Raw genomic sequence first — 27,288 nt, forward strand, 5'->3', positions numbered from 1 at the left:
GGTGTCCCTATGTCGCTCCTGACAGCAGTTGTTGAGGCCCTACGGAAAGACGACGGCCGCTGAACGTGAACCCTTCAGGCCTGGGGTAGTACCTTAATCTTCATAATGTCGCTCATCAACTCAAGAGAAATGCTAGCAGGCATGGTGTCGCTCTGGCGTTTTCTGCGCCGAACAAGCTAGCTAAGCTGTGCCCCCGCACTTGCGGTGACAGCAAGCGTGGACGCAAAATCAGGCACGGGACCTCCTACATCCCTACATCCTCCTACATCTCCTGCAGCTGGTGTGACAAAACTTTCAATCTTGCTTTCACTTCTAATATTGTCCCATTACCACAACATTGACTAAATTGGTGTTCGGAAATAAGGCTTTAGCAATATAACCCGATCTACCGTTTCTTTTCAGTGTGTCTCTAAGGGTCGAGATTAAACGAAGCGTAAATATCACCTAGCTCGGTGTCATCAACCCCCAACGACGAGAAAAAAGTGGATAATCGCAATCCACGCATTCATAAATGCAGCCATCCGTCCGTCCGTCCGTTCTATGAGTTGAATAAAACCTCCGAGTTGAGGCCTCATTCTGAGTACGTGAAGTTATAGCGCGTAGCGGTTCAGTGTCCTATTAAACTGGCGAGTAATACACAGCGGTTGCGGTGACCACACGGCTCCTGCTTACGGATCGCACATCCCGAGCGACTCCTCGATGGGCCAGACGAGCCGGCGCCTTCGGACGGCCGCGGGAATCCTGTTCGCTCTGGTGGTGGTCTCCCTTCTCAGCCTGAACCTGGCACGCACTCTGCGGACCCGGAAGCAGGACAGCCAGCCACCGGTGTCTCCCAGCGTGATGGGCGTCTTCTCCCGGTGGGGCATCGTCGGACACCACGAATGTGGCAACACTACCAGGTCAGTCGACTCTTCCTTTCCTGCTGCGAACAGCAGCAGCAGCTGGAGTTGAGAAACGGGCCGATCTCTGGCGTTCATTCATTCCTTCATCATTCGGCTGTCAGTAGTGATGGCCTTGTCTAAGAACATCCGCCTCGAATGCGGGAAGTACTGGGTGAGAATCCCAGTACTGAACCACATGCCGATATAAAACATCCTGTCGTGTAAGTGTAAAACATGGCATTGTAAAACAACAAATCAAAACAAGCGGGCCTATTGCATACGGACAGTACTGGATCAATTCTTGGAATGCGTCATCCGTCAGATTTCATGGCTCGCAGTCATCTAGTTGGTCAGTTTGATCGTGACCTAATAGGGCCGAAACATCTACGGGTACCCTCTGTGCCAGCGTGTGCGCAAGGCGGATGACGCACATGCGACACAAACGGAAAACACCTCGGAAACGGCCCACGTTTGTCCTCTAAAGTGAGTTTGTAACGAAGTGCAACTGGTGTGCCTCACAATACATTTGCAGCGCGCCCTGAGCGCTCGAGGACTAGTGGAAGATGCCATAAGGAGACGACTACTGCAGGTGCGACGATCTGCGTGGAGGAAAAGGGTGGTAGGTGATTACCGTGGTTCTTTCTTCCTTTTTTTTTCGTCTGCGGATGCCACTTGAAATGATTCAAGTGAGCAACACACAAGCGCAAGGACAACCCGTTTTGTCGGACAACTTCCAGATATGGCTGCACCAAAACTGTCAGAAACTGTTGAAAACATGTCGAGCGAAGTTGTGGGTGAGACTATATAGGCGAGCGAGAAAGGCACCTGACTAAAGACCATCTATCCATCGTGAAATACTTAGACTACCGAACACAGCAGGTTCATCATACTAACGATGTTCGAAACATGATGATGACCGGGAGAAAAATCAAACAGAGGTTAGATCAGTCGTTGACCTGAGTCAAATCCCAGAATTGGAGTGAGAAGCAGTGGAATCGGGACAGTTCTTATATAATGCGCAAATTTGTTACGGCAAGCACAGTACAGAAATCTCGGAAGAATTGAACCCACCTAATCCGTACAGCGCAGCCAAACCTACGGGTCGCGTTCAGACAGCGAGAACAAGAACCATAAGTAGCTCTCGTCCATTGTCGGCTGCTGACGATCGTCGGCGCAACTCCTGATGGAATATAGAGCTTTACCTTTTCCATATTTACAGATTACCGGGTTATGGGAGCCGGGGATGGTATTAGCAAAACTTGTAGTGACATCTTGTGACGTTTTGTCCCACAACAACGCATTTGAGAAAAAAAATTTGTCCCGCTACACCCTAAGCGCGTCCTGCAGGACCCAAATAAAGTTTGTCCAGTCCAGTCTCGCGTGATTGTTCTCGCCGGAGGAAAATCATTAAACGGCTGCTCGTAAACGATTAGTCGCTATCAACGATTTACGCGAGCAGTTTAGTAAAATATAGTAGGCCACTGCAATATTGGCTTTGTGTGCTCCCTGGTTAAACCTGCGTCACCAGACTTCGCTAGCAGCGCTCTTACTGCCGTACCCCTCTCCGTTGATCCGCTACACCGCAAACGCTAATTCGTTTACGGAGAAGCTAGACCTGTCCAATGGAAACTATACACACGCATCAATAGGGCACAATGGAGGAGCCCTCTTCTTCCCCAGTTTTCTAGAACATGCAGTCAGGCTGCTCTCGTCGCTGGTTGGCAGACGCAAGGCATAGACTTCGCTGCATTGCACGGAGTTGGTCAGGCAGAATTTAACGATGTTTCCCGGTCAAGAGCGGGAATGAAGCCACGCCCGAAAATCCGGTGGCCGAGTGAACAGCTCGAGAATCTTGAAGACCATGGTGACGCTTGCAGGTGAGACAAGGACAGGTCCACGTGAGGTTCTGAATCTCCGCCTGGAGGTTGATTGGCTCCGAGGCAATACGCGCCTGTTTGAGGGCATCGACAGCCGCGAGCAGCTGCCTTTCCGACTGCTAGGTCTCTTCGATGAAACGGTCCTTTCGGTGTACCGTGTCCTATTCTTCTTTCTTCTTTCTGGGGTTTCACGTGCCAAAAATCGTTCTGGTTATGAGGCACGCCGTAGTGGAGGACTCCGGATTAATTTTGACCACCTGGTGTTTTCTAACGTGCACTACAAACCAAGCACACGGGCGTTCTTGCATTTCGCCTCCAGATTTTATCCCGCGACCTCGGGCTCAGCAGCGCAACGCCTTAGCTGACTAAGCCACCACGGCGGGTGCACCGTGTCCAATTAACAGCCACATGTTATAATGCGGAGCATTCTTTGTCGGAATACAGTTCGATTCTAAGTGACCCGCCTTCCGGATTGGCTGCTGCCATCGTGCCGCCGTAGTTTTGTTGTCACCGCCATCATGTCATTGTCGCTGTCATGGACATCCGTACATCACCATCGTCATGTCATCGTCTAACCCTGTCTCACACACGCTCGTTTCGCAAACACAAATGGGTGGCACAGCGAACACTTTGACCCAACGAGCACGTCGTGCCATGTGGTAACGCCTTTCGAAACCCCTAAATAGGTTAGATAGCGAGCTATGGGCAGAATGCTTCGCATAAAACTGGTAAACATTGATTGCCGTATTGCTTGGTACCTGCTTATGTTTTCCCCCGGCAACGCTACTTTCCGTCCACGCGTTTTAAGCTTTAGCTGCTGCATGCGATCGTCATTACAAGCGATCTCATGATATTGTCACTGGCAATGCCACGAATGTCTTCGAACCTATGTTGCCACAAGGGTTCAGTCGTGGTCTTCTTAATTAGTGAACAACAAAATCGTTTCTTGTGCCGCGTAATGAATATTCAAAGCGACTTGAAAATGTTGTCCGTAGCGATGTGATACATGGCAGGATCACTCCCGCCTCCTCTTGCGTGCAGGAACATCCTGCGTCAGAACGGCACCGTGGGTGACGTGGCCGTAGCCGCGACCCTCTGCATGTGCGTCGCCCTGCCCAACCGCTGCGGAATCGGAGGAGGCCTGTACGCTATCTACTACAGCGGGTCAGTCCATTGGGCGACGCGTTCAATAGCCTGTCAGGCACCCGCGCGCGAAAGGCTATCCTGCACGTGCGTCGGTTTTCCTTCTGCAGATTTGATCGATTTCTCGAGTTAACGCTGTAATTACGTTACTGCCATCGCGCGCTAAGCATGCTTGCTGCGTACGTGAGCGTCAGCTCCCGTTCGGTACAGCGAGTCAGGCCTGTCTAATGAAATCGATTGATTGATTGATTGATCGATTCTTTCATTCATTCACATATTTATGAATACTGAGAAGCACCACTTCTAAATACGTTTGGCCCATTGAAAAATCCAGCCACTATCTATCTATCTATCTATCTATCTATCTATATACATACATATATATATATATATATATAGTTCAAAAATGTTGTCGCAGTTTCACCTGAAAAGCGAAGCATCAATTGCGATAGCAAACTTGTAGAGAGCTATACGGAGTAATGATATTAGCTTTATCAGCTGTATAAACTTGGACATGAAGCAGCATCGGCAACACGCAGAACTGTTGTCGACGCCATCGGCGTTTTGCCCGCGTTCGCTCAAAATGCGTGCGGCGTTGGTGACTGTTGCCGGAGCCTGTGATATAAATAAGCACTTGGTGCCGCAGCTAAACGTCGCCTCCCTTCCCTCCCCCTCCCCCACGGCCTCTCGCGCGTCGGAAGAAGGCGCGTTTGCTCTACATATATGGTGATTGTAAAGGAGGAAAGAGACGCCTACTTCTGCAGCCCTTAAGCGAGCACGGCGCAGAACGCGCGTTTGTTCTCCGCCGTGCGTTCACTCCCCGTGAAAGCGCGCGTCCCTCGCGCCCTTTCACACGCACATACAGCGTTCGGCGGCGCCAACCTTTCCCTTTCCCTCAAGAACCACTTACCTACCGCGCGGCGACGATTTCATCTCCATTGACGTCATACGGAACCTCACGGCGACGGCGACGGCAGAAATCTGCTTTTGAGTGTCCATATAATTGCTATCGCAATAAAACATAAGAAGACTTTACTGACGTTTCGGCCGGGGTCCGGCCTTCATCAAGAGTCTTGATGAAGGCTCTTGTTAGTCTTGTTAGTAAAGTCTTATGTTTTTCCTACGTGCTTCTATTTTTGAACTACTTCTGTGCCGGCTCCGGTTACTCTTTACTTCACTTATATATATATATATATATATATATATATATATATATATATATATATATATATATATATATAAACAGAGAGAGAGAGTTTGCGTGACAGTGAAACAAGCAGATTTCTTTGTGTGTCCAGCCTGGGTGTATTTGCTTTCCGTGGCTTCACTGACACTTGGCTTCATACGACAGGTAACCTAAAAAAAAAAAATTGACGCACGGCTTCTCGTATGCTTCTCGAAGAATAAATGTTAAATTCTTGTTATTGATAATGTCCCTGAACGAGCAATTGCTGTATACATGCTGTCACCTCGTTGTAAACGACACAAACGAATTGTAGAGGGCTTATATAAGATTAGGAATCTATAAGACCAAACATGGGTTCTCCTCATCATTACGCCTTGCTTGCTCTTAAAAACAAAGGAGTCCCATGGCTTTTTTTTTTATTCTTTAAAATTTGAACAAAAAGATACGTTGAATTGCCGACCTCATTGGCGGTTGGGCACCCCCTAATAGGAGTGTGCCACACCCTAGCAAACGGTGCCTTATCAGCATGTTCGAACAATCCATTACATTTCCGGTCTAATCTTCTGGAAATCAAAATGACGCAGAGTTTACAATACCAATGTCCGACGAAAATTCGTCAGGCGAGGGTGATGATACATGTGGTCAAAATAAAACGAGCACTCGCCTAACGTTGAAATAAAACAAACCTATAGTTGACGTCTCGGGGCCAGCCCGGGTATCTTGTTCACCATATAGACGAATGCGGGGGGGGGAGTCTACAACGAGTGCCCCATGCTCCTTTCGAAAAGCAACGTAGTCCAGCGTAGTCAACGCAGTCACCGTAATCAGCGTATTCCAAAGGACAACGTAATCAACGTATTTCAAGGCCGGCACGTGAGTTCACATGAAACGCTCATGCGACCATTGTGAGCAAGCTTTAGATCGGGTCAAGTCCAATTTCGCTATTCAAATACACATAAAACACAGAAATACTTGCACGAGACAACCACAGCACTAATTTGACTGAAACTTGTTGCACTTGGCAGAGTAAGTTCAATTGTAGTTAATCTAGGAAGGAAAATGTTGACTTTTGACGTCATATTTTTAAAGAAAGAAAATTGAAAATTTTTAGGTTTCAAAAAAAGCAATAGAAGCACAAAGTTTATAAATCTCTTGATCCTGTGTCAAGATCTAATATCATCGTTCTGTAAATTTATATATGAATTTATAGCTCACCTTAATGGTTGCAATGTTTTCAAGGGGTTTTGCAAAAGTGCTGCTCCCAAATTAGTGCTATATATTTCAAAACGGTATATAATACATCGATTTTCTCCGCTTTATATGCCTTATTAGGTGCAGTGTGCAAAATTATTATATTTTTTATTGCTGAGCTAGATTGGTAAGTTTCGAGTTTTGTAAGTTTTGTAAATTGTACATTTTGCCAGTTTTGCCCGTTATTATATCACCCTACCATATTATCTTTCCTTTGTGCATGTTTACTACTACCACCAATTGGGTTCGTGTGATCTTTTTTTTTTCATCAATATACATACATAATGAAGAGGGTAAATAAACAAGTTTCATGAGCAGCTTCACACAGCATTAATCCCTATTCACGGTGACACTGGCACAAGCAGCATGCGACGAAACAATTGAATTTTGATGAGAAAAAAAAGATCGAATAAAATAAGTTGTACTTCCTTCCATCGGCACGCGCCGTATAATTAAACGCTGGAGAAAATATTGCTAATAAATGCTACAAACCAACCATACATAGACAAGAAAGAAAAACAAGTAGTTAAGGATCAGATTCGATACAAATCTGGCATAGACGGCACCAGCCCTGTCAAGCCGATTTCGTTCAAATTTTCGTCTGTGACCCTGCGTGAGTGTGTAACTCCGCAATGTCAAATAAGTATTTCATTTGATTCAGGCAAGCCCAGCAGGCCATTGTCGTTGATGGACACGAAACGGCCCCGGCGGCCGCCAATTGGAAGACCTACGAGGGCACTGGCCACACGCTGAACGGTGAGGGTCGCGGGGACTGTGACTGTCGCGTTTTTGGCTGCTGTCCAGACTATTTGAGCTTGCTGGTCACGTTCGTTGCGTTCATCGTGTTGTTCTCGTTTCGATTAATGTTTGAAGGGTACACTGTAAAGTAATTCAAACCCCCAAAGGGAATCAGGATGAAAATAATCTATACCTCCCACCCTAACACGCTTTATGGCTGTAAGGGTCTGAATTTTAAACCGATATACACCCTCGTTCATTTTCGAGGGTGCTTTTACAGTGTAGCGCTAACACCTATATAAGTCTTGGTTGCTTGAATAAATTCTGTCAGATGGAAGCGCGCGCTTATGTCCGTGGTTACCCTGTCTTTCTTCATGCTTAGGATTTCGCAATACCCTTCAAACATGAATCAGCACTACATCGCCCAATTTACGAAGTATTGTCTTTATTGTTCTGCTTTTTTTTTAGTTGTAGTTCTTGATCTCCTTTTTTTCAATTTTTATTCATATCGATGCATCGCCCGCAAGGCATTATTGTAGCGGAGCCGTACTACCGTGGTCTAGAAAAATGATACAAATATACATTGCAGTCGAGGATGGCAGAAAATTAGGTGGGGTGATGAAGCTAGGAAATTTGCAGGCGCAAGTTGGAATCAGCTAGCGCAAGACAGGGGTAATTGGAGATCACAGGGAGAGGCCTTCGTCCTGCAGTGGACATAAATGTAGGCTGATGGTGGTGATGATGACATTGCAGTGCGCGCGGTTTTGAATGGCATAAGGAACAAGAAACACGGCTGGAGAACATCGCAAGGCAACAACGCTCTTGTGTCAAGAGTGCGAAAAAAAAGAGTATGGCATTCATCTTCAGAACTTTTTGTGGGGCAACAAGAAGACTAAACGCGGAGGAATGACAGGTAGTCTTGCGACAGTATAACGGTACACACAGTATGACAGTATGAAAGTGTGACAGTCTTGGAACCGTTCATCTTGCGACATCATGGCAGTAGTACAGAGCATAGAAATAATTTCAATGAAGCAAGTTGAGAACGAGTAATGATAAAAAAAATTCAGCGACGATTACGATACTCCCGAATGCAGGAATTTGAGCGAATCTCTGCACGTGTTTTCATTTCGCGATATATTGGCTGGCGCGGACAGTCTGTCTCGTTCGGCACGTTGCAAACAGAGCGAAGTGTGGCGCGACTGCCTCACTAATCTGGATATCGCGAGAGCCAGCGCGTGGGGCCAGCGCGTGGGTGACGCGTGGGCGCGATTCACAGAAGCCGCCGCCGACAGACCTCCCAGACGAAGCGCTGGCGCCATCTCGTAGCCATCGTCGCCGCATTACGCTTTTCTTCTCACACTTTCGCCATACCCTCCTCCTCCGCTTTCCGCCTCATGGTTCGGCTGCACCCTCCTCTCCGTTTTCCTGCTCGCGTCTTTCATCCCCTGCTGCGCTCCGCGTTCGCTTTCTTTAGCTGTGCTCGTTCGCTCGGTTACGCCGACGCCCACACTCGCCGCAGAAGCGGACGCCAAAGAGCTACGCTCTAAAATAAGCAGTTAACAAACTCAGGGTGTAGAAATTAAAGCGCTGTATGTGCGTTCATAAAGCAATGAGAAATTAATACCATTTAGATGTGCGAGGTGTTCTTGAACGTTCATGTGACGGCGACAGGCGGCGAAAACCAGTCTGTCTACATGCAGCACTTACGCTCACAGAACCATGCTTTTTTGTTTTCATTTATTTTCCGGGCGCAGCTGGCACCCAACAATGAAAAGTGTGATGTTGAACGACGCAGATAAAACTGCGATCTCTTAGCGAAATCTCAGCTTTAACAACGCAGAGGCAAGCGTTAAATCTCTTTTTGAAGTATATCAAAAGACAACGAAGGCCACTTTGTGTACGTATGTATGCATGTATGTACGCATATATGTATGTATGTATATGTATGTATGTATGTATGTATGTATGTATGTATGTATGTAAGTATGTATGTATGTATGTATGTATGTAGACGTGTGTGTGCGTGTGACCGTATCATGCGTACATAGGTAGCTATGCTTATTCAAGCTGTCCTAATTTTTCATCTCCTCCTCGCCCTTTCATCTCCTCCTCATCTCCTTCTTTCTGGCGCATGCGCAGCCATGTACGTAGGCGTGCCGGGACAGATGGCCGCCCTGGAGACGATCCTCAACGTGACCGGCACGGCCGTGCCCTGGCCCAACCTCTTCGCCGACGCCATAGCCCTGGCACGCGACGGCTTTCCGATCAGCCCCGAACTGGCAGCCATTATCGCCTCCAAGCCAGAGATCGGCTCCAGCGCACTGCGGTACACCAGTTTACGATTGCCAGTTAGCCTTTCGAACAGGTTAAAACAAAGCGACCGCAATGTCAAGGTAGACAGCTTATAAATATATAGGTTGGTCAAAGTTAAATATATGTCAAGAAGCTTGGCGATATTTCCAAGTGTTAAAAACAGACGGTCAAAAGAGTACGCATGGTCAAAAAGTAGTAGTACCTGTATCCCTGTAATGCCCAAACACAGTTCTACTTCAAGGAATATTCGAAGAAATTATTCCTCTTTTTTCTGCACATGCAAAGTACATTTGTACAAAAAGACACTGAAATATTATTTCAGTTATAACTGAACTAGTGTAGACATTAGCCCGTCCTGCTGTATGTGCTCCTTTCGTCTTCGTTTTTAGCGCGTATCTATGAAAACTGCGTAGACATTAGCTATTAGGCGATTTGTTTGTTGAACAATCCAGTAGTGGGAGTTCGGAAGCAAGAGAGAGAAAGAAAGAAAGAAAGACAAGGAGGTTTGCCAGTGTAAGTACCGGCTTGCTACCCTGTACTGGGAAAAGGGGTAAAGGGAATAAAAGCAAACCGCCACGTTTAAGCGACCCCGTTAACTCTCAATGCCCCACCGGTGTCAGCACGTAGCGCTAGAGCACGGACGTTCTGTCCGCACAGGCAGCGGATCACGTTACACCGAGGCTTGGGGAGCGGCCTCACTTCAACAGAAGCGTGCCATCGCGAGACAGTCCCCTCAGAGTACGTGAAGTATCACACGATACTGCCGCTTCTGCCGTCTCCGTCGGCGTCGCCGTGATGTTCCGTATAAATTCCAAGAGCGATAACATCGTCCCCGCACGAAATATGCTGCATGTGCGAGTAAAAGCGTGGGAGGGTGAGCCGACGATGGAGGTTCAGTCTCGCACGCGGAAGAGAGGAAAGCGGGTAGGAAGCGCGCCGCCTTCCGTCGCGCGTAAGACACCGAGAGGGGTGTTCTACTCCGGCAGCTGCTGCGTATGGCGCGAGCCCATACGTATGGCGGGCCCTATCTTGAAAGCAATTTGCGATGACTACAGAGTCTAGGTGCGCCAGGGACTCATAGCTTCATTACGCTGCGTACTCACCGCTTAGTTCGCCTTGAAGCAAGAGGCAGTACGAAGGTCAATTCGGTCGCTGCCGCTGCTGCTGCCGCTCTTCCTCAGGCCAGCGTTTTGACAGCGAGTGTCCGCGCTCATCGAGTGAGATCTGTTTATGTTTTCCTGTGCGGGCGTGACACCATGCTTGGTAATTTAGATGGTAAATGAATAATTATGAGTTTCTACGGCCGACAAAGCTACTATCCAAACTTCGTATACAGCTGTCTACCAATTTGCTATCGCGATCGATGCTTCGCCTTTCGGGCGAAACTGCGACTTCTTTTTATTGTAAGGAACTTGGCTGCGGTAGCGCTGTTGCGCGGAGCCACGCGTTAAATCAGTGTGGCGCCCGCAGCGACATCTTCTGGCGGGACGGACGACCACTGAAGGCAGGCGAGACGCTCGTGCAGAGGGCGCTGGCCGCAACGCTTCACGGTCTCTCGCAGAGGAAGGCGTCCGTCTACGAGGGCCCGTTGGCTGCGGTTCTCGCCGGAGACCTACACGCTGAAGGTGCGCAGCCGACAGTTCCACTGTTAATGTGGACAAAATGTGTATGTGTGTGAATTGGAGGAAGCTGGTCACGTGGTAGAGAGAGAGAGAGAGAGGGGGGATAGGACAACTTATAAGAGCGTGTATGTGGGTATGTGTACGTATATAAATAGTGCCACTGACGGTGGTCTGATGTAGCAAGACGGCGAGAACATACGAGAAAGTAACATTCTGCACATGGCAGCGGGGAGCGTATGAAGTTTCGTTCAAGATACCAATGCTTTGGTTAAACTTGCAGAAATACCTGTCACAGTTATAAGCATGTCGGCCATTGGCCGGATTTACTCAGACGATTTAGCGGTTCCTCCGCCAGAAGTAGCAAGGGCTGACGAAGTTCATCATGATGATTTCTAACGGCATTCCCTTTGAAACGGGGCGGGTACAAACAGTCACCTAGCCTACTTGAGCTTTTCATATTTCTCATCATTTTTCTCCGAACGGTTTTGTGTGCACTTATATTGTCTTCAATCGTCGATTCCGTGAAAACTTGGGTGTGCAAGTTTCTTTTGCTTCAGTGTTGTCGAGGCCGGGCTGATGCAGTCAGCACCTTTGCGTGCTATGTGACCTGCTTCGACTATCACCCTCGCCTACTATCACTCTCGCGGAAAGAACTCTGATACCTTGATAGCTAGTTCTGGGGAGGATGCTATATTTACAGGTGGTGACACGTGTTATTACTTGTGTATGTGTCTGGGTTCCTAACTGTAATGTTGTGTGTACATAAAATACCTAGTTTTGCATGAACAAAGCTTAGTTCCGAGTCGGCGTTTGTCCCGTGATCTTCTTCGTCTTCGTGTCCATCGTGTCTTTTCGCGCTGTTGTTACAAAAATGCAGTGATACCATTTCGTTCCGTATTTTTATCCTCCTGCACTTGTTGCTCCCTATTTCTTTGGGTCATAGATCCTGAAATATTTTTTTTATATGAGTGCCTCCTCTATAGTCCTACTGAGAAAAAAAAACCGTACACCTCATATGCCCTGCTTCCACAATCCTACATGATCAGACAGGATTCTGTACGAAAACCTTTATGTTCCCCTATACACTCGTACGACCATATAAACTTATAGTACAGGGCATATGGTCCTATTCGAATGCGGAGGTGAGTTTGATTTTAGTTTTCTCCCCTACAGCAATCAACCTCTTTCCGCCAAGAGTGAAAGCAGTATGGAGTAATACAGTACCAGTGCAAACTGACTATTACAACTAACTGCTGTTTAGAGTGTCTCTAATTAACAAGCGTGTGCTCTGCTTGCATTTGTACAGGGGGCTTGCTGACGGAGAAGGACTTGGCCTCCTATCGGGTGAACGTCACAATGCCCGTTGCCTTTGCGCTGCCCAAAGGTCACACGCTGCTTGCGCCCAGACCACCTGCTGGAGGACTCTACCTGGGACTGGTGCTCGGTGAGTGGGCACGACGCCCGCGCACGCCTAAGTTAAATTTCTTGCAGCCGCATTTGTCTATAAAGGCTTTAAAGTTGAAGTGTTATTTTGTTCAATTGCGTGCCGACGTTAATAACTAACATGGACGAAAAATTGAATTTAATATACTACAACGCGCAATGTCATTGCATGTACGCGGGAACCTGCTACCTTCATTCGTTTAGGGGAAAATAAACTTTTATGTATGGAACATCTGGAACAACGAAATTATAATAAATAACGCTACGAGAACGTTTGAAGCCGCAAGCACGAAGTTGAAGGGGCCCTGAACCATTTTTTATCGAAGTGGAGAAAGATATCCGAAGTGAACATAGGCTATTTCAGAAATCAACGTCATCATCATCAGCCTATATTTATGTCCACTGCCGGACGAAGGCCTCTTCATGCGATGTCCAATTACCCCTGCCTTGCGCTAGCTGATTCTAACGTGCGCCTGCAAATTTCCTGGCTTCATCACCCCACCTAGTTTTCTGCCGTCCTCGACTGCCGCTTTCCTTCTCTTGGTATTCATTTTGTAACTCTAATGCTCCACCGGTTATCCATCCTACGCATTACATGGCCTGCCCAGCTCCATTTTTTCCGCTTAATGTCAACTAGAATATCGGCTATCCCGGTTTGCTCTCTGATGCACACCGCTCTCTTCCTGTCACTTAATGTTAGGCCTAACATTTCAGAAATACTTTGCTGCAAAACGTACTTCAATGCGTTCAGCAGAAGCGGAGTTATTGGCAATCAAACATGGAATCCGCTGTGCTCCCGTTGCTCCTTCAATGACTTGCACTGCGAAGGCTGCGGCGGAGTACGTGGGGCGTGGCACACAGTTCAAATTTCACTTTCGATGTTAACGTAGACGCCACGACTTCCGATTTTGGCGCCTAAAAGACGTACTAAACGTAAGCCAAACGCGGTTGTCCTCAGCGATTCACAGTGCGCTCAGCCAGTGGACTCGTGCAGAAATGGTATCACTGCATTTTTGTAACAACAGCGCGAAAAGACACGACACAAAGACGAAGATCACGGGACAAACGCTGACTCGGAACCAATAGCAGAAGCGTATGGGAATTCGCTTTGTTACGAAATAAGGCGTCCGGAAAAGAATGAGGAACATGGCTTCTGTTTGAAGCGAGAGCGTTTGAGAGAAAGGTCACTTCGCGCTCCGCTTGCGAGCTCCGCGCACCGCGTACGACAGCAAAACGTGGCTGAAATGTTCACAGCAGCCTATATGCTACCCACGTACTACGTTATTTCACCAAGCCCGAGGCGTGGTGCAGGGCCCCTTTAAGACAAATGCGTGTGCTTCCCGCGATTCCAGTGGTATATCTGAGTGACCGAAGCGCGAAAGTATACCATCTGGCAATTTCAGCAGGACGCTCTATGGTCCGCGCTTATACCCCGCGATAGCATTCCATCAAAAGTTCAGAACACGGTGCGGGCGCTCCAGCGCCTCCTCTCAGCAGGCAACGTGCAAAATCGTGGTCCCCCTGTGTCGCAGGCGTAATGGGCCACTTCGTGCACCCGGACGGCTCGCTAACCGACGACAGTTCGACGGCGCATCGGTTCGTCGAGTCGCTCAAGTTCGCCTTCAGTCGACGCAACGTGCTCGCGGACCCGCAGTTCGCCGACATAGACGGGGTAAGATAAACAAAGAGTGGAGCAACAGCTTCACTCTTTGTGAAGCAACCCCGAGAAACCCGAGCAAACCGTGCACCCATGACGGCAACGCTGTGTGATGAAGTTCTTACACACTTTGGAAGTCCTACGGGTCTAGACTAGCCGAAATCTAGTTCAGTCTTTGCAAAATGCTTCTCTACACCCCGTACATGATGCTAATATACTTCGCTATAGGTGGGGTACTTTCGTACGCTTTAGTATATCGAAGCCGGCATGTCAATTACTGTGAGCAGGCTTTCCCACACATCTTACTTGCATTAACCAAGATGGCTGCCGTTCCATCAGCTGCCCTCTTAAAGCAGAGAGGCGCGTTCTCAAAGCTTGAGCGGTGCGGGGAACGGGGTGAAACAGGCAGGATGTAATCAACCCGGATGTTGACGTACGATATAGTATAAATGCGTTTCTATACTTCATCTCACAAGTCGTTTGCAGCGCTGCCGAATGTACTAGGCATATACAGGTAATATCCTTGCGCAGCTGAATGTAGTTCGGGATATAACTTTCTATTATTGGCAGGATTAGAAGAGTTTTATTTTTTGCTTGGTACATGATCGACATGTCAAAGCCATGCATGACATGTTAGGGCCTTTCCAAATGCGTGTTGTATACCGCGAATTACTGTTACTATGAGCAGACGACCCGGCGCGCATGAACACATCTCGACGGGCATTCGTCCTTCCTATTGGCTAAAGGAGTCCAGCAGCTTCCACAGTGCTGGGAATAACTTGTGACATAGAGTGTAGCCCAAGGTCCACCTTCTTGGTTAGGTCAAAGTAGGTGTGTGCTGAAGCACCTGGAGGTTTTACATATAGACTATTGCACTCTTCGAAACGTCTGATGCACGTTTCTGTATGCTGCGCCGAGTACGCACTGTCAAAAGCTGCACTACACCAAATGCTACTCATTCGCCACGTCCTACGCCTAACTGAAGCGTATAATTACACCCAGTGCACTTCTTGGTTACGCTCGAGGCCTTGTGGACGTGTTAAGGAACTACCCGAAGTCTGCGCAACACACTGCAAGCACTTTAATCTCTTTGGCGTAATTTGTTCGCCATACACGAGTACTTACACGCATCGCGAGAAGATGTCCGCAGGTATTTAAGGAGTGCCTGAACGAATTTTTGCGAGGACCAATCCATTGACGTCGCTTCCGCTTTCAAGCACTCGAAATCAGCAAACCATAACTACGTGTATAACGCCGTCTCTGTCGCAGATTGTGACCGAGGCTACGTCACCTGAGACCGTCGCCACGATAGCGCGCATAATCAACAGTCGCATGGGTCCTTCGGCGGAGCCCAGCTACTACGGATCGCCCTTCCACGGCTCGCTGGGAGCGGGCACCGCTCACTTCGGATTCCTCGCGCCAAATGGGGACGCCATTGTAGTGTCCTCGTCGCTCAACTCGTGGTGAGCTTTATACACGTGCGCAGTACCCCCGCTGTTGCTAAATCCAGTTACGTCAAAGTCGCTTCAGTTGAGATGCGACTCTGTCCAGTCTGCTTGTTTTTGCATAGTAATGGTGCCTCCGCCTTTCACAATCTTGTTAGTGAAACTGTACACCTTAGTTTTTTTTTCCTATGAGTGTAAGAGTTCTCATGGTTCCTACGAGTAAAGTCTCCTATTTCTAAAACATTGTTGTTTATGTCATTCCGCACTTGGTGTAATATTGCAAAATTGTGAAGTCAATTTTTGTTTTTTGTGCATCCTCGCCTCACTGTGAGAGATGACTTCCGCAGTATCGTTGTTAGCAGCTTTTCATCTGTGTTCCTTTCCCTCGATTGGAACCAAATTCAATTCAATGAATTCAATTCTCTGTTGCAAAATCTTCTCGCTGTCTAGGACATTCTGTTACCGAAATAGGAATTACGAACCAAAAGATGACTGCTCACAATATCAAATAATCACTGAAGATTTGAAGCTATACATTTCGGCAGAATTACCTGCCTGGTTGGGAAAATTGATTAAGACTTAGAGAGTGACTCCAACCAAATAAGGAAATTTATTAGCCCGACATTTTGGAGCCAATTCGGCACCTTCTTCGGGGGTATTCTTCGGATGTGGCGGTGTGCAGCTCTTATATGTTCATCGTAAGAAAGGAGGAAGGGAGAGAGAGCGGAAGGTGGGGATACACTTGACAGGGCACCTGTTCTTGACGGACGGAAAAGGCGAAATGGTGGGGTGGCTGCGGCGTTGCTGGTCGGCTGGGATGACCGATGCTGGGGCCGCTTTACCCGTGGGAATGCCGTTGAAGGGGGGCGGAGGGGGGAGATGTTTTGGTGTTGGTGACCTAGAGCGGGGCTCTTTGCTTTCAAAGAAACCCAAATCATTCAAACAGAGACAAACTGGTGAAAAAGGCTGCTACTGGAGTCATGGCACATTCAGAATACGGCGGGTAATACATAAACCGCGTGAAGGGCATCCTACCTTCTGTGTTATGTCCATGGCCTTGGAGACGCGACGAAAAAAAGAAAAGACCCCCGCTCTAGGTCACCAACACCAAAACATATCCCCCCCCGCCGCCCACCTTCAGCGGCATTCCCACGGGTAAAGCGCCCCCAGCATCGGTCATCCCAGCCGACCAGTAACGCCGCAGCCACCCCACCATTTCGCCTTTTCCGTCTGTCAAGAACAGGTGCCCTGTCAAGTGTCTCCCCCCCTTCGGCTCTCTCCCCCTTCCTCCTTTCTTACGATGGACCTTTTAACAGCTGTACACCGCCACCTCCGAAGAATACCCCCTGAAGAAGGGGCCGAATTGGCTCCGAAACGTCGGGCTCATATATTCCCTTATTTGGTTGGAGTCACTCCCTAAGTCCTAATAACTAAAGATGACTTGCTGCTCAAGTGTCGTCTCCATATGCGGTACACATAGTCAGAGGGTCGAGGCTTACCTGAGAACAAGAATTACGTGATATCATCAATTAGTTACGAAACATAAAAACAGCCAATTAGCCTGGAGAATCGTTGTGCGACTAACACGACACAACCAATATATATATGCCGATTCCTTGAGCCTATCTAACTGATCTAAGCAACATTTTTTTTTGTGTTTGGGAAAAAACGCTGCTCTTGATTAGCAACCATTTTTAGGTATAGACAACAGGATGAACTTCAGCACATTTTTAGCAGAAAACGCCTCGCTCAGCGTATACTTGTGTATCTCTAATATGTTTCTTATGATTTTTTTTTTTTTCATTAGAGCCTTATAGTACCTCTAGTGGTGGCGAGACAACTTTGGGCACGCCAAAACTCAAAACAACTCGAGATTTTCTAAAATGATATCCGACCTCAAGGTCTTGCTTTGCTTAGAAAAGTAGCTTCGATGTCCACCCAGATGGCTCACTAGTAAGAGATTCACGATGTCTTTAGAAGCAGAGACGAAATGAGGCACATAAATTCCCCCATTAAGAGGAAGCTTTAGCTCAGGGCCAACTCCTGATTTCCCTATCCAAACGCATGTAAAACGCAGAAATGCTCTATTAAGACAACCGACGGGCCAATTTGAATGAATATGCTTGCATTAGAGAGAAAGTTAAATTGTAGTGACTTTAGCAAGGAAAATATTTATTTAGGGCCTGAAAGTTTTTTCCGAAAATTCCCGTAACTCGCAAGGTTAAAAAAAGTTGAAGTACGAAGTTTACAAATAAGTAACTCTGCACTAAAAACAGATGTCGCAGTTCTGTAAGCAGCATCTGTTAGAGGATCAAAAGTCAACAAATTTCGTATATGAATTTACAGCTTACGTGAGATGGTTACAGTGTTTCCGAGGGTTGCGCAAACAAATTAGGGATATAATTTAAAGCACTTTAGAGTAAATCAATTCTGTCCCCTTTAAATGTATTACTAGGTGCACTCTACAGAATTGCGATCTCGTTTCTATTGCTGAGTTACAAAGTTGTAAACTTGACACTTCCATTTTCTACAATTCTGGAATGTTTAACAATCCCGAAGTAATATTTCACCGCCTTAATCTAAAAGTCGCTGCCATCAGACACTAGAGTTCACCTTTTCGTATAAAATGCAACAAACCTCATCACATTCGGTACAGTGACTGCCGAGAAAAATGATTTCTCCATCCCAAGCATTTAGATAGGAGCCGCCGAGATGAAGCTACCTCTTAAACTACCGTTGGAAGTAGAACGGGATCGAGGTTTCTCACTTAAAGCCAAAATCATTTGAGGAATTTATGCAATAAGAATGTACTCTCTATTTACGTCACTGAATGAATCACTTAAGGAATGTCTAAATATTGGAAAATTGGCAAAGACCATTATTTAGGTTGCTAAAAGCACGATAAACTTGGCAACTCCCGCTTTAAGTTTGCGACACAGTCGTGTGTTGCTTTTGGGACCTCAAACCCTGCAATTTGTTCTGGTTTCTCAATACACAGGTTCGGCTCGATGGTGCTGTCTCGAAGCACAGGCGTCATATTCAATGACGTCATCCGAGACTTCGACTTGCCGTACGAAGTCGACCGGTACAACCTGTCAAAGACGCCACGCAACCAGGTATCAGAGCGAGTTCTCGTGCTCTATTGTATCTTTTCTACAAATACGCGCACTATACTCGTAAGTTTTCAATGGGCGGAACGAACTTTCAGGCGACGATAAAATGTAAGTTTGCATATGCTCGTGAGGTTCCTGAAACATTGTAATCCACGGTTGCCTACATTCAAGTTTAAAAGTTATTTCGAAAGCTATTACGTAAAGAATTGATGCCGGGTGTGAATTCCGATGCGTGAGGAACTGTACGGAAAGCGCGTTAATCATATTCTCGCCATCAGCTTTTGTGGAAATTCGACTCTGATTCGATTTAGACCACTCCGTCGTCCGAGACGACAAAAAGCACCTGTGTAGTGAGTTTCGAATGTAGCGCCCAAGCTGACCGTGAGGAAATGCACGATGTAGCATCAAGACGGCAACCTACCAATGTGATGTTAAATTCTCTTCTTATATCGCAATATACTATAGTTCATGTCAGTACCTCGCGATCCCCTAACACCGAGCAACCCTAATTTAATGGCCCGAGACCTATTGCCCAGGAAGTGTCAGAGCTTAACATCGAAAACAACGCCGTATTCGGCTCAAGGAATACAAACAAAACCGACTCCCCTTACCATCCACATCACATACGCACACTGGATAGGGCGCTTCACTAATGTTGCCGGGCACAAACACTGCTATCCAACACCGTGTTGCGAACAGACGTGGCACACCGGCGTTGGTGGAAAACACCCTGACGCATTGCATACTTACTGGCAATGACCCAGTGGACCCTCTCCTCTACACATCTTTTTTTTTTTTCTCTTGAAAATTACGCTCTGCCATCCCTACATCTGAGAGAGCTGGACCGATCCACCCCAAGAGATGCGCCCTACCCTATGGCAACTACTGGTAGCCCATATCGAACACGTTATTAGAGATCCAAACAAATGGATTCAACACCAGCCATTGCAACGCAGTTGCAGCCAGGATTCTAGTTGGATACAGCGGAGTTTCAACTAGGTTACAGTGGTTCCAACAAGACATACTGTGTGGTGATCTCATTTGGCATCGCGATTGGCAGCTGGATTGGCACTTTGTGTGTCTGCGGTGGCAACACGATGTGTTAAAAGCTGCATTATAACAATACCTATTGCTTTAATGTCGACGTTAATCGTGAAATCGGTTCTGGGGGAACTTAAAAAAGTAATGGTTCTTCACGTTCCTTACACACCGGAAAGTAATAAGCATTAACCGGGCATTGGTGAAAATAATGGTATTTAATACATGTTGCATACATCTTGAAACCCCTTCTGATTGGACCTGTGCTGCAAATTTGAATAATGCGTGTAAAGTTGGTTAGTAAAACGAATTGAAAGGTAGACATGTGGGTGTCCGCTTTCGGGGTCATTACGTCCTCCAGCTTATTAACTTATTTCATTGTTTTTCAAATGTTTTACATCGGGCATATTACTCAAGGGAATATTACCCGCATTCCGATGGGATCGGAATGCCAAACCGTTCGTGTACCGTGTATTGGGCTCACGTTAAACGTGCTCAAAATTAAACAGGAACTCCCACTATGCCGTGCCTCATAATCAGATCGTGGCTATGGCCCGTAAGCCTCCAGAATTTTCAGTGGGCGGAGTTAGTTCGCCCCTGAAGGAGATTAAAAGCAGACATGAAGAGGGATTGTATACCCCGTAGCTGTCTTCGATTGTGATGCGGATACGTGCGCGTTGTTATACGACATATTGCGCAGGTGTCCCCTGGACACAGGCCTCTGTCTACGCTGACTCCATCGCTGGTGGTACGAGACGGGTACGGAGTTGCCATGGCCGTCTCTGGTAGCGGCGGTGGACGAACCATTTCTGGCATAGCCCAGGTACACGACTTTATAATATTTTTCTGGGAGGAACATGCATGTGTCTCGGTAGAACGGATGCATTTTGTCCAACAGAACGTTTGGATAAGTAGACAAGCACCGAAAGTATGATTGTATTAATAACGCAAGGAAGACGACAATACAACAGGAAAACGATTGGACAAGCGCTTCTCTTCTGTCGTCATTTTCTTAGCGCACTTAAGATGATCATGCACACTTACGAGCTCACCTAAATTTTAGTTCTTGGACAAGACAGACTGCAGCAGAACAACCACTAGGGGTTGTTCTGTCTTAGAGGCTGTTCTGGCGGTTCTTGTTGGCCTAGCGGTGTGAACTGGCGCTTGTTCTGTCTTAGTGGTAGCAAGACAGTGGTAGCCTATAGCAGTTGTTGTAGTTCTAGATGTGTGAACTGGCGGTTGTTCTGTCTTACTGGTTGTTCTAGCGGTTGTTGCTCTAACGGTGTGAACTACTGGTCTTCGGGTGCCTTCTTTCTCTGCCTACGCGTTAAAATGTTACGCAGGAAAGATATCCTTCGAACCCAAACCAACCAGCCCATTTCGTGAACCTTAATTACTGTGTCTCGGTAATGTCAACGGAACCACCACCTTTCATATCCCAAAAACCAAGAACATTTGTGTGTCATGCGTTTGGTGCATGTCAAAAAAATAATAATAAGTTCATTAAATTAGCCCGGTGTCTTCCACTATGGCGTAACTCATAACCGTATCGCGGTTTCAGCACGTGAAACCACAGAATTTAATTATCTTTTTCTTCTCAGGAGAAATCCTCGAAATAGCACCACTTTCGAAGCACCCGTCTTCAAATTTTGCACAAAAAAAAATGCGTTGGAGTTCCAGTTAGCCTTTTCAAAAGCATCCCTTTAGTACTTCGAAACAGCCTTAACTGGAACGTAGTGGTATTTCTAGCACAATTTGAGGTTGGATATATCAAGAGGGCTGCTAGTCTTATGGTTTCCGCTAAGCACAGACGAATTAGCTCTTCTTCAATTTCAATGTTACATTTATGACCTAAAGTGAATAATTAAAACCGCCCGCATGCTCTTGCAACCGTCCTTTATTGCAGAGTTGGGAACTAAATAACGGACCGGTATTACTTATCCTGACACTCGTGTAAAATACGCGAAGTCTCCTCTGATGCTGCAGTGTTTCACTTCGCCGTTCTATGGCGTTCGTTTGAAAATCGCCGGCGTTCGCAGGATATGTACGAGCTCGCGAAGATAGCGAACGAGCACGGTACAGCACAGAATTTCACAGGTTACGCCTCCGCGTGCACCTGATAAAAGCAAAGCGCAATATAAATCGATCGGGACAGCAGATGACAGGTTGTCGCTGGTAGGATTTGTTCGCTTTGCAAGGGGGCCTGAACTACACCTCGGGCTTGGTGAAAAGCACACTCCGTGGGTAGCACATGCTGCTGTGGACATCTGAGCCAAATTTTGCAGTCGTGAGTGACGCTTGGAGCTCGATAGCTTCAAGGGCCAGCTGAGACGGCAATTTCACGGTGATCCGGCCATGTGCGTTATGTCTTTTCGTCATTTCTGGCTCGCCGAGCTTTGTCACGCGGTAAAGCGTACATTTTGTAGCGTTGTAGAAAAGATATTTACTAAAACATGCTTCAATATTTATTTCTTCTCTACTACTGTGGCTTTCAGCAGTGTTGTGTTCATTTCGTCATGTGTTGACGCCAAAAGGTGTAATCTCCCGTTGGCGGCAGCACATGCGCAGATAGAACGGTTTCGCTGGTGTACCTATAATTGCGACCCTCGAACGAAAACAGGATCGGCTTTTGAGTAAATTATGCCCGAAACCGCACATATAGACGAGGTTAAAGCGTTATAAATAATTCGCAACAATATTTTTTCAGCACGCTGGGCCTTTATGCTCTCTCCTTATTTAATACATTTTTAGTGCTAGTATTCGTCTTATGCGTCTAACAGCGTATAAGCTTTTCAAAAACAAGAACACGCTGGGTACTGAAGCCGCCGGATATAAACGCACACGCGCAATTAGGCACACACGCACATGCACGCACACTGCCTGGTGAAATAGAGAGGAAAACGCGCCTTCTGCGATAGTTTGTTCTCTGGCGTTCGTGTTTCATTTCAAGCGTGATTGCATGCCCGTTGTCAGGGAGCCTTAAAAAAAATGTCGCAGTTCGACATTTTTCGAATATCGAAAAAGTTCGAATATCGCAGGCGAAGCATCAATTGCGATAGCAACTTAGTAGAGAGCTATACGAAGTAAGCATAGTAGTTTTATCAGCTGTATAAACTTGGACATGCAGCAGCACCAGCAACGCGCAGAACTGTTGTCGACGCCATCGCCGTTTTGCCCGCGTTCGCACCGAACGCGCGCGGCGTTGGTGACTGTTGCCAGGGCCTCTGGGGTCGGCTCGGAGGTTTTCGACGAGATCAGAACGGGAAACTCGCCGAGCAATGTCAGAAGTCTTTACCACCTTCTCGCCTCGCGATGTTTTTATATAAATACGCCCCTTGCTATTCCACATAATAGGCCTTCGAGCCATCCTACAATAAATACATTTTTATCATCATCATCATATAAATACGCATTTTGGTGCCGCAGCTAAACGTCGCCAAAAACGCCCGTGTGCTTGCGTTGTAGTGCACGTTAAAGAACCCCAGGTGGTCAAAATTAATCAGCAGCCCTCCACTGCGGCGTGCCTCATAATCAGAACTGGTTTTTGGCACGTAAAACCACAGAAAGACGAAGACTGCTTACGTGTGGCAATGCGAAAGCGTGCTACCGTTTGTAGATTTCGGGACGTCATGAACGCGCTCATGTCGTTCACTCATGACGTGGCGCCACCTCCTCTCCATTGTCTGCTCCGTCACGTGTCCAGTGACGCACGCCCTACGCCACACCTTTAGTCGGCTATATGACTGCGACGTGACATGCGCAATCAAGCAAGCACTAGGCACACCGTTAGTCAGCTTATAGTGCCTAGAATATAAATATATTCTAGGCACTATAGTCACCTAGAACCGTGGAACCGCTTTGGCGTCCGGAAAGCGTACTCGTCTCGCCCCCTCCCCCCCCCCCCCCACCCCTCCCCCCTGGAGGCCCGCGTTCGATTCCTACTTTGACCGAAATATACGAAATTTTCTTTTCAAAGCTACAATTAATAGAATTCGTTGACAGGAACCTCCCGCAGAAATGTGACATCAATCCGATAATTTTTGACGTGTTCTTACTCTTTGTGGCGTCGGCCATTTTTGGTACCATCTTTCGGTCACGCCGACGGATTTTCGCGTAATGTGGCATATAATGCTTTCGCAATAAAAGGGAGATTCAGGAGCCTCGAGTCAATGAATGCATCTAAGCCACGCCATTGCAGTGAACCCATTCACGGGACATAACCGCTCTAGCCGTACAATTAATGGATCGAATGTTTGCATTTCGAGGCAATGCTTAAGATTGGTACTGACTTGAACGTCGCTTGTGCACTGCTCAGTAACAGTTGTCAATTTATGCCCCTGCAAGCGGGCAGCTTCCACCTAAGCGGCTAACCTTGTCATGGGTGACGTGGTGAAAGTACGTGTTTCTCCGGCCTGCCAGATGCCCGAGTCGGGGACAACTCCTCCGACGATATACGCCTCAGCATAGGAACATACTGGAGGGATTGTGACGGCCGCATATTGTTTCTGCGGGTGGAGTTAGGTTTGTACGGAGACCTACGATGGCGTGCGTACGCTTCAGGCCCGCGGGATCGAGCTCGGAGGCGAGCATCGGGGCAAGGAATACAGCGCGGTTTAGTAAATCTCGCAGACCATGGTTTGCACTCTCTGCTTGACACTGTAGTTCTTGTTTCTCTCTCTCTCTCTCTCTCTCTCTTTGTTCTTGCTCACGAGCAGTTCTGAGTAAGGTCCAATTCCTTGCGCGCCTTTACTAATCAGTGTAGCTTACCTGGTGGTCGCGTGATCTTGAGCCAGGAAAAGACGTTGAAGGGCGCGCCCTTTATTGTAGTCGAATCTGCAATTTATTGTTGTACCTGTGTAATTTAGAGGTGTACGTGAATAAACTATAATTATAATATTTTATGTTAGATTTAATGCTACCCGATAATATACCGTAGAGAGCTTAAGAGGAAGCTTTAGATCGGGCCCAACTCCGATGCCACCTATTCAAATACATGAAAAACGCAGAAATGCTTTTCTTGGCTGATTTTAATAAATTTGTAGCACTTTAGAGAGAAAGTTAAATTCCAGTGACTGCTCGGCGCGGAATTTTGATTTAGGGCGTGAGTATATTTACAAGGAGTTTTTTTTTTTAATTCTAAGTTTAAAGAAATGGTAGCCCGAAGTTTACGAATTTGTCCCAATGCATCGAAAACAGATATTGTCATTCTGTTAACTGCTTCCGTTAGTGCATTTAAAGCGGACAAGTTTGATAGATAAATTTACAGCTCAACAATTTGCTACAGTGCGTACAAGAATTTTGCAAGAGTCATACTCATATAAGAACGGTATATTGCAGAGCAGCGTATAAAACATAAATTTTCTCCGCTTTAGGTGTACTATGATGCAATTTACAGAATTGTGATATTCCTTTTTTATTGCCGAGTTGCAAAGCTGAAAACTTTATAGTTTCGTTTTCTTTTTTTTTTTTCTTACAATACTTAGTTTAGACAACTTTTATAAAGCTAACCCTGGCCTAAATCAACAATCCGTTTCCATCAGTCCTTACATTTTAATTTTTCCTTCTAAATACTACAAACCTTCCAAATTAGGTGCACTGGTTGCCGAAAAAAATGATTTCTCATTTTCCAGTGTATTTAATAGGAGCCCGCGAGCTAAAACTTTCTCTTAATGTAATAACACTTTTTTATTATTATTATTATTGCAATAGATTGTAATGGGTTGTTATGGGTTTTTGTTTTCGCCCGCCCTCGCAGGTGGTGATGCGTGAGCTGTGGATGGACCAGACGTTGAAGAGAGCCGTCGATTGGGGTCGCCTGCACCACCAGTTCATACCGGACACGTTGTACGCAGAGAGCACCGTCAGTCGCGTGAGTATTTAACCTAACTTGCCCAAACCGCGGTGGTTGGCGTAGTAAACCACGGCGTAGTAGCTAGGGCGTTGCACTACTAAGTCCGAGGGTGCGGGATCGAATCCCGGCGGCGGCATTTCGAAGTGGGTAAAATGCAAGAACGCCCGTGTACCGTGCATTGAGTGCATGTTAAAGGGCCCCTGAATCACCTTCGATATTTTTAAAACATTTTTAAAACATATTTTTAAACAAATTGGTGCCGGGGTTGCCGAGAAAAACGATTCCTCCCTTCGCATTTAATTGGATCAAAGAGGCCAAGCCAAAGCTTTCTCTCAAGTTGTTCTTGCGCTGTCATTAGTCTGAACACTAACCAACTTACTCGGTCGTCCACCTCCCTGAATAACGATACTTGCCTCCTGGACCTGCGATGACTTTCTATAACATGGTAGAGGACAAGCCGGACAAGTTTCCCGTTTCACTTTAAAGCGAAGGTTTCTATGTCTCACTGCTCCGTCCGGGAGCACCGAAAACGCTCTGCAGGAAAGCCAACTTACACAATGGCACACTATCTGCGCATCGGCGCACACCATACAACAACGGCGCACGACATACGTATACGATATATATATATATATATATATATATATATGAAGACACAATTCGCTAAGTTGCATAGCCTTTATTTTAGATCATGTAGCTGAACATGTAGATCATGTAGCATGAACGGCTACATGATCTAAAATAAAGGCTATGAAACTCAGCGAATTGTGTCTTCATTCAACTTCAACGTTCAAAAAATACAATCCAAAACAAGCAATCAAATCACATATGCATTGCATCGGGTCGCTCAGCATTTCTTGGATTCATTGCGTGGTCGTCGTTGGCTTTGGGCTTTGACTTTGATTCAGTTTGCATGGGAGAAAGCTTCGCGTTCAGCCATCGTTCTTAAAGAAAGGGGGTTTTGATTTTTTTACTTGCCTGCTGTAAGTGGCACACCCCGTGCACATTGATCACGGGCGGAGTGTCCCAAAATGGCCGCTGTAATCTTGGGCAGGAGAGCTCGCTAAGTTTTCAGTAATCTCATTGTAGCGTCAACCCACAAGGTCGGTCAGCACCGTGTCAAGGAGCGCGCATGCGGAAATGGCGAGGGATTGGCGCATGCGCACCGAGCATCGTTTTGTTTTAGCATCATGGAAGATGTTCATGTAACGGACATCGTCCGCAAGGCGTAACACTCACCTGCAGTGCTTGACTGTCATCTGCCATTGCTATCGTATGCCACAATGGCTACGTGAAGCAGTTGAGAACGATAGATGAGCTGGTAAGCAGCTGCAGACGATGTCTGAGCATAAGAACGCTCCACTATTGGATTTGCATGGCCTCGGCGATGGCCCTGCGCGTGGCCTCCAAAATCAGACGGCACCAGATGAGACATCCAGTGCATTTCGTCTGCCCGCATGACTGCGGCGTTGCCGTTAAAGTAGCCCGCTTTTCCGAGCAATCATCACCGTCATCAATGAGTGTACTGCTGTTCGCAACTGCGCACACGCTTGCAGGAGATTGTGGACACGCTCAAGTTCCTCGGCCACAAGACGGAGGTCCAGGGCACGTGGCCTAGCGACGTCATGGCCATGGCACGCCGCTTCGGCGAGGGAAACAGCGGCGACCGCATCTACGCTACCTACGACTTTCGGCGACAGACCAACAACTTCGTGGACGGAGAATGA

General features: G+C 46.9%; 1 protein-coding gene across 1 annotated transcript; it reads left to right on the top strand.

Annotated features, from left to right (window-relative positions):
- Nucleotides 1–699: 699 nt before the first annotated feature.
- LOC119454006 (scoloptoxin SSD14-like) lies at nt 700–27,288 on the top strand. Its single transcript, XM_037716024.2, has 12 exons — nt 700–899; nt 3,800–3,922; nt 7,000–7,094; nt 9,219–9,405; nt 10,863–11,017; nt 12,321–12,458; nt 13,990–14,129; nt 15,384–15,577; nt 18,558–18,675; nt 20,411–20,533; nt 25,466–25,579; nt 27,118–27,288. Exons 1-12 carry the CDS (start codon nt 700–702, stop codon nt 27,286–27,288), a joined length of 1,758 nt encoding a protein of 585 aa, XP_037571952.2.

This window comes from Dermacentor silvarum, chromosome 5 (assembly GCF_013339745.2).
Source record: "Dermacentor silvarum isolate Dsil-2018 chromosome 5, BIME_Dsil_1.4, whole genome shotgun sequence".
Classification (NCBI taxonomy): Eukaryota; Metazoa; Arthropoda; class Arachnida; order Ixodida; family Ixodidae; genus Dermacentor; species Dermacentor silvarum.

Excerpts from the sequence above, each read along its gene's own strand:
- LOC119454006 (XM_037716024.2), top strand. The coding sequence starts at position 700 with ATGGGCCAGACGAGCCGGCGCCTTCGGACGGCCGCGGGAATCCTGTTC. Across the intron at positions 9,406-10,862 it reads ATCGGCTCCAGCGCACTGCG|CGACATCTTCTGGCGGGACG; the intron begins GTACACCAGTTT and ends TGGCGCCCGCAG. Across the intron at positions 25,580-27,117 it reads CAGAGAGCACCGTCAGTCGC|GAGATTGTGGACACGCTCAA; the intron begins GTGAGTATTTAA and ends ACACGCTTGCAG.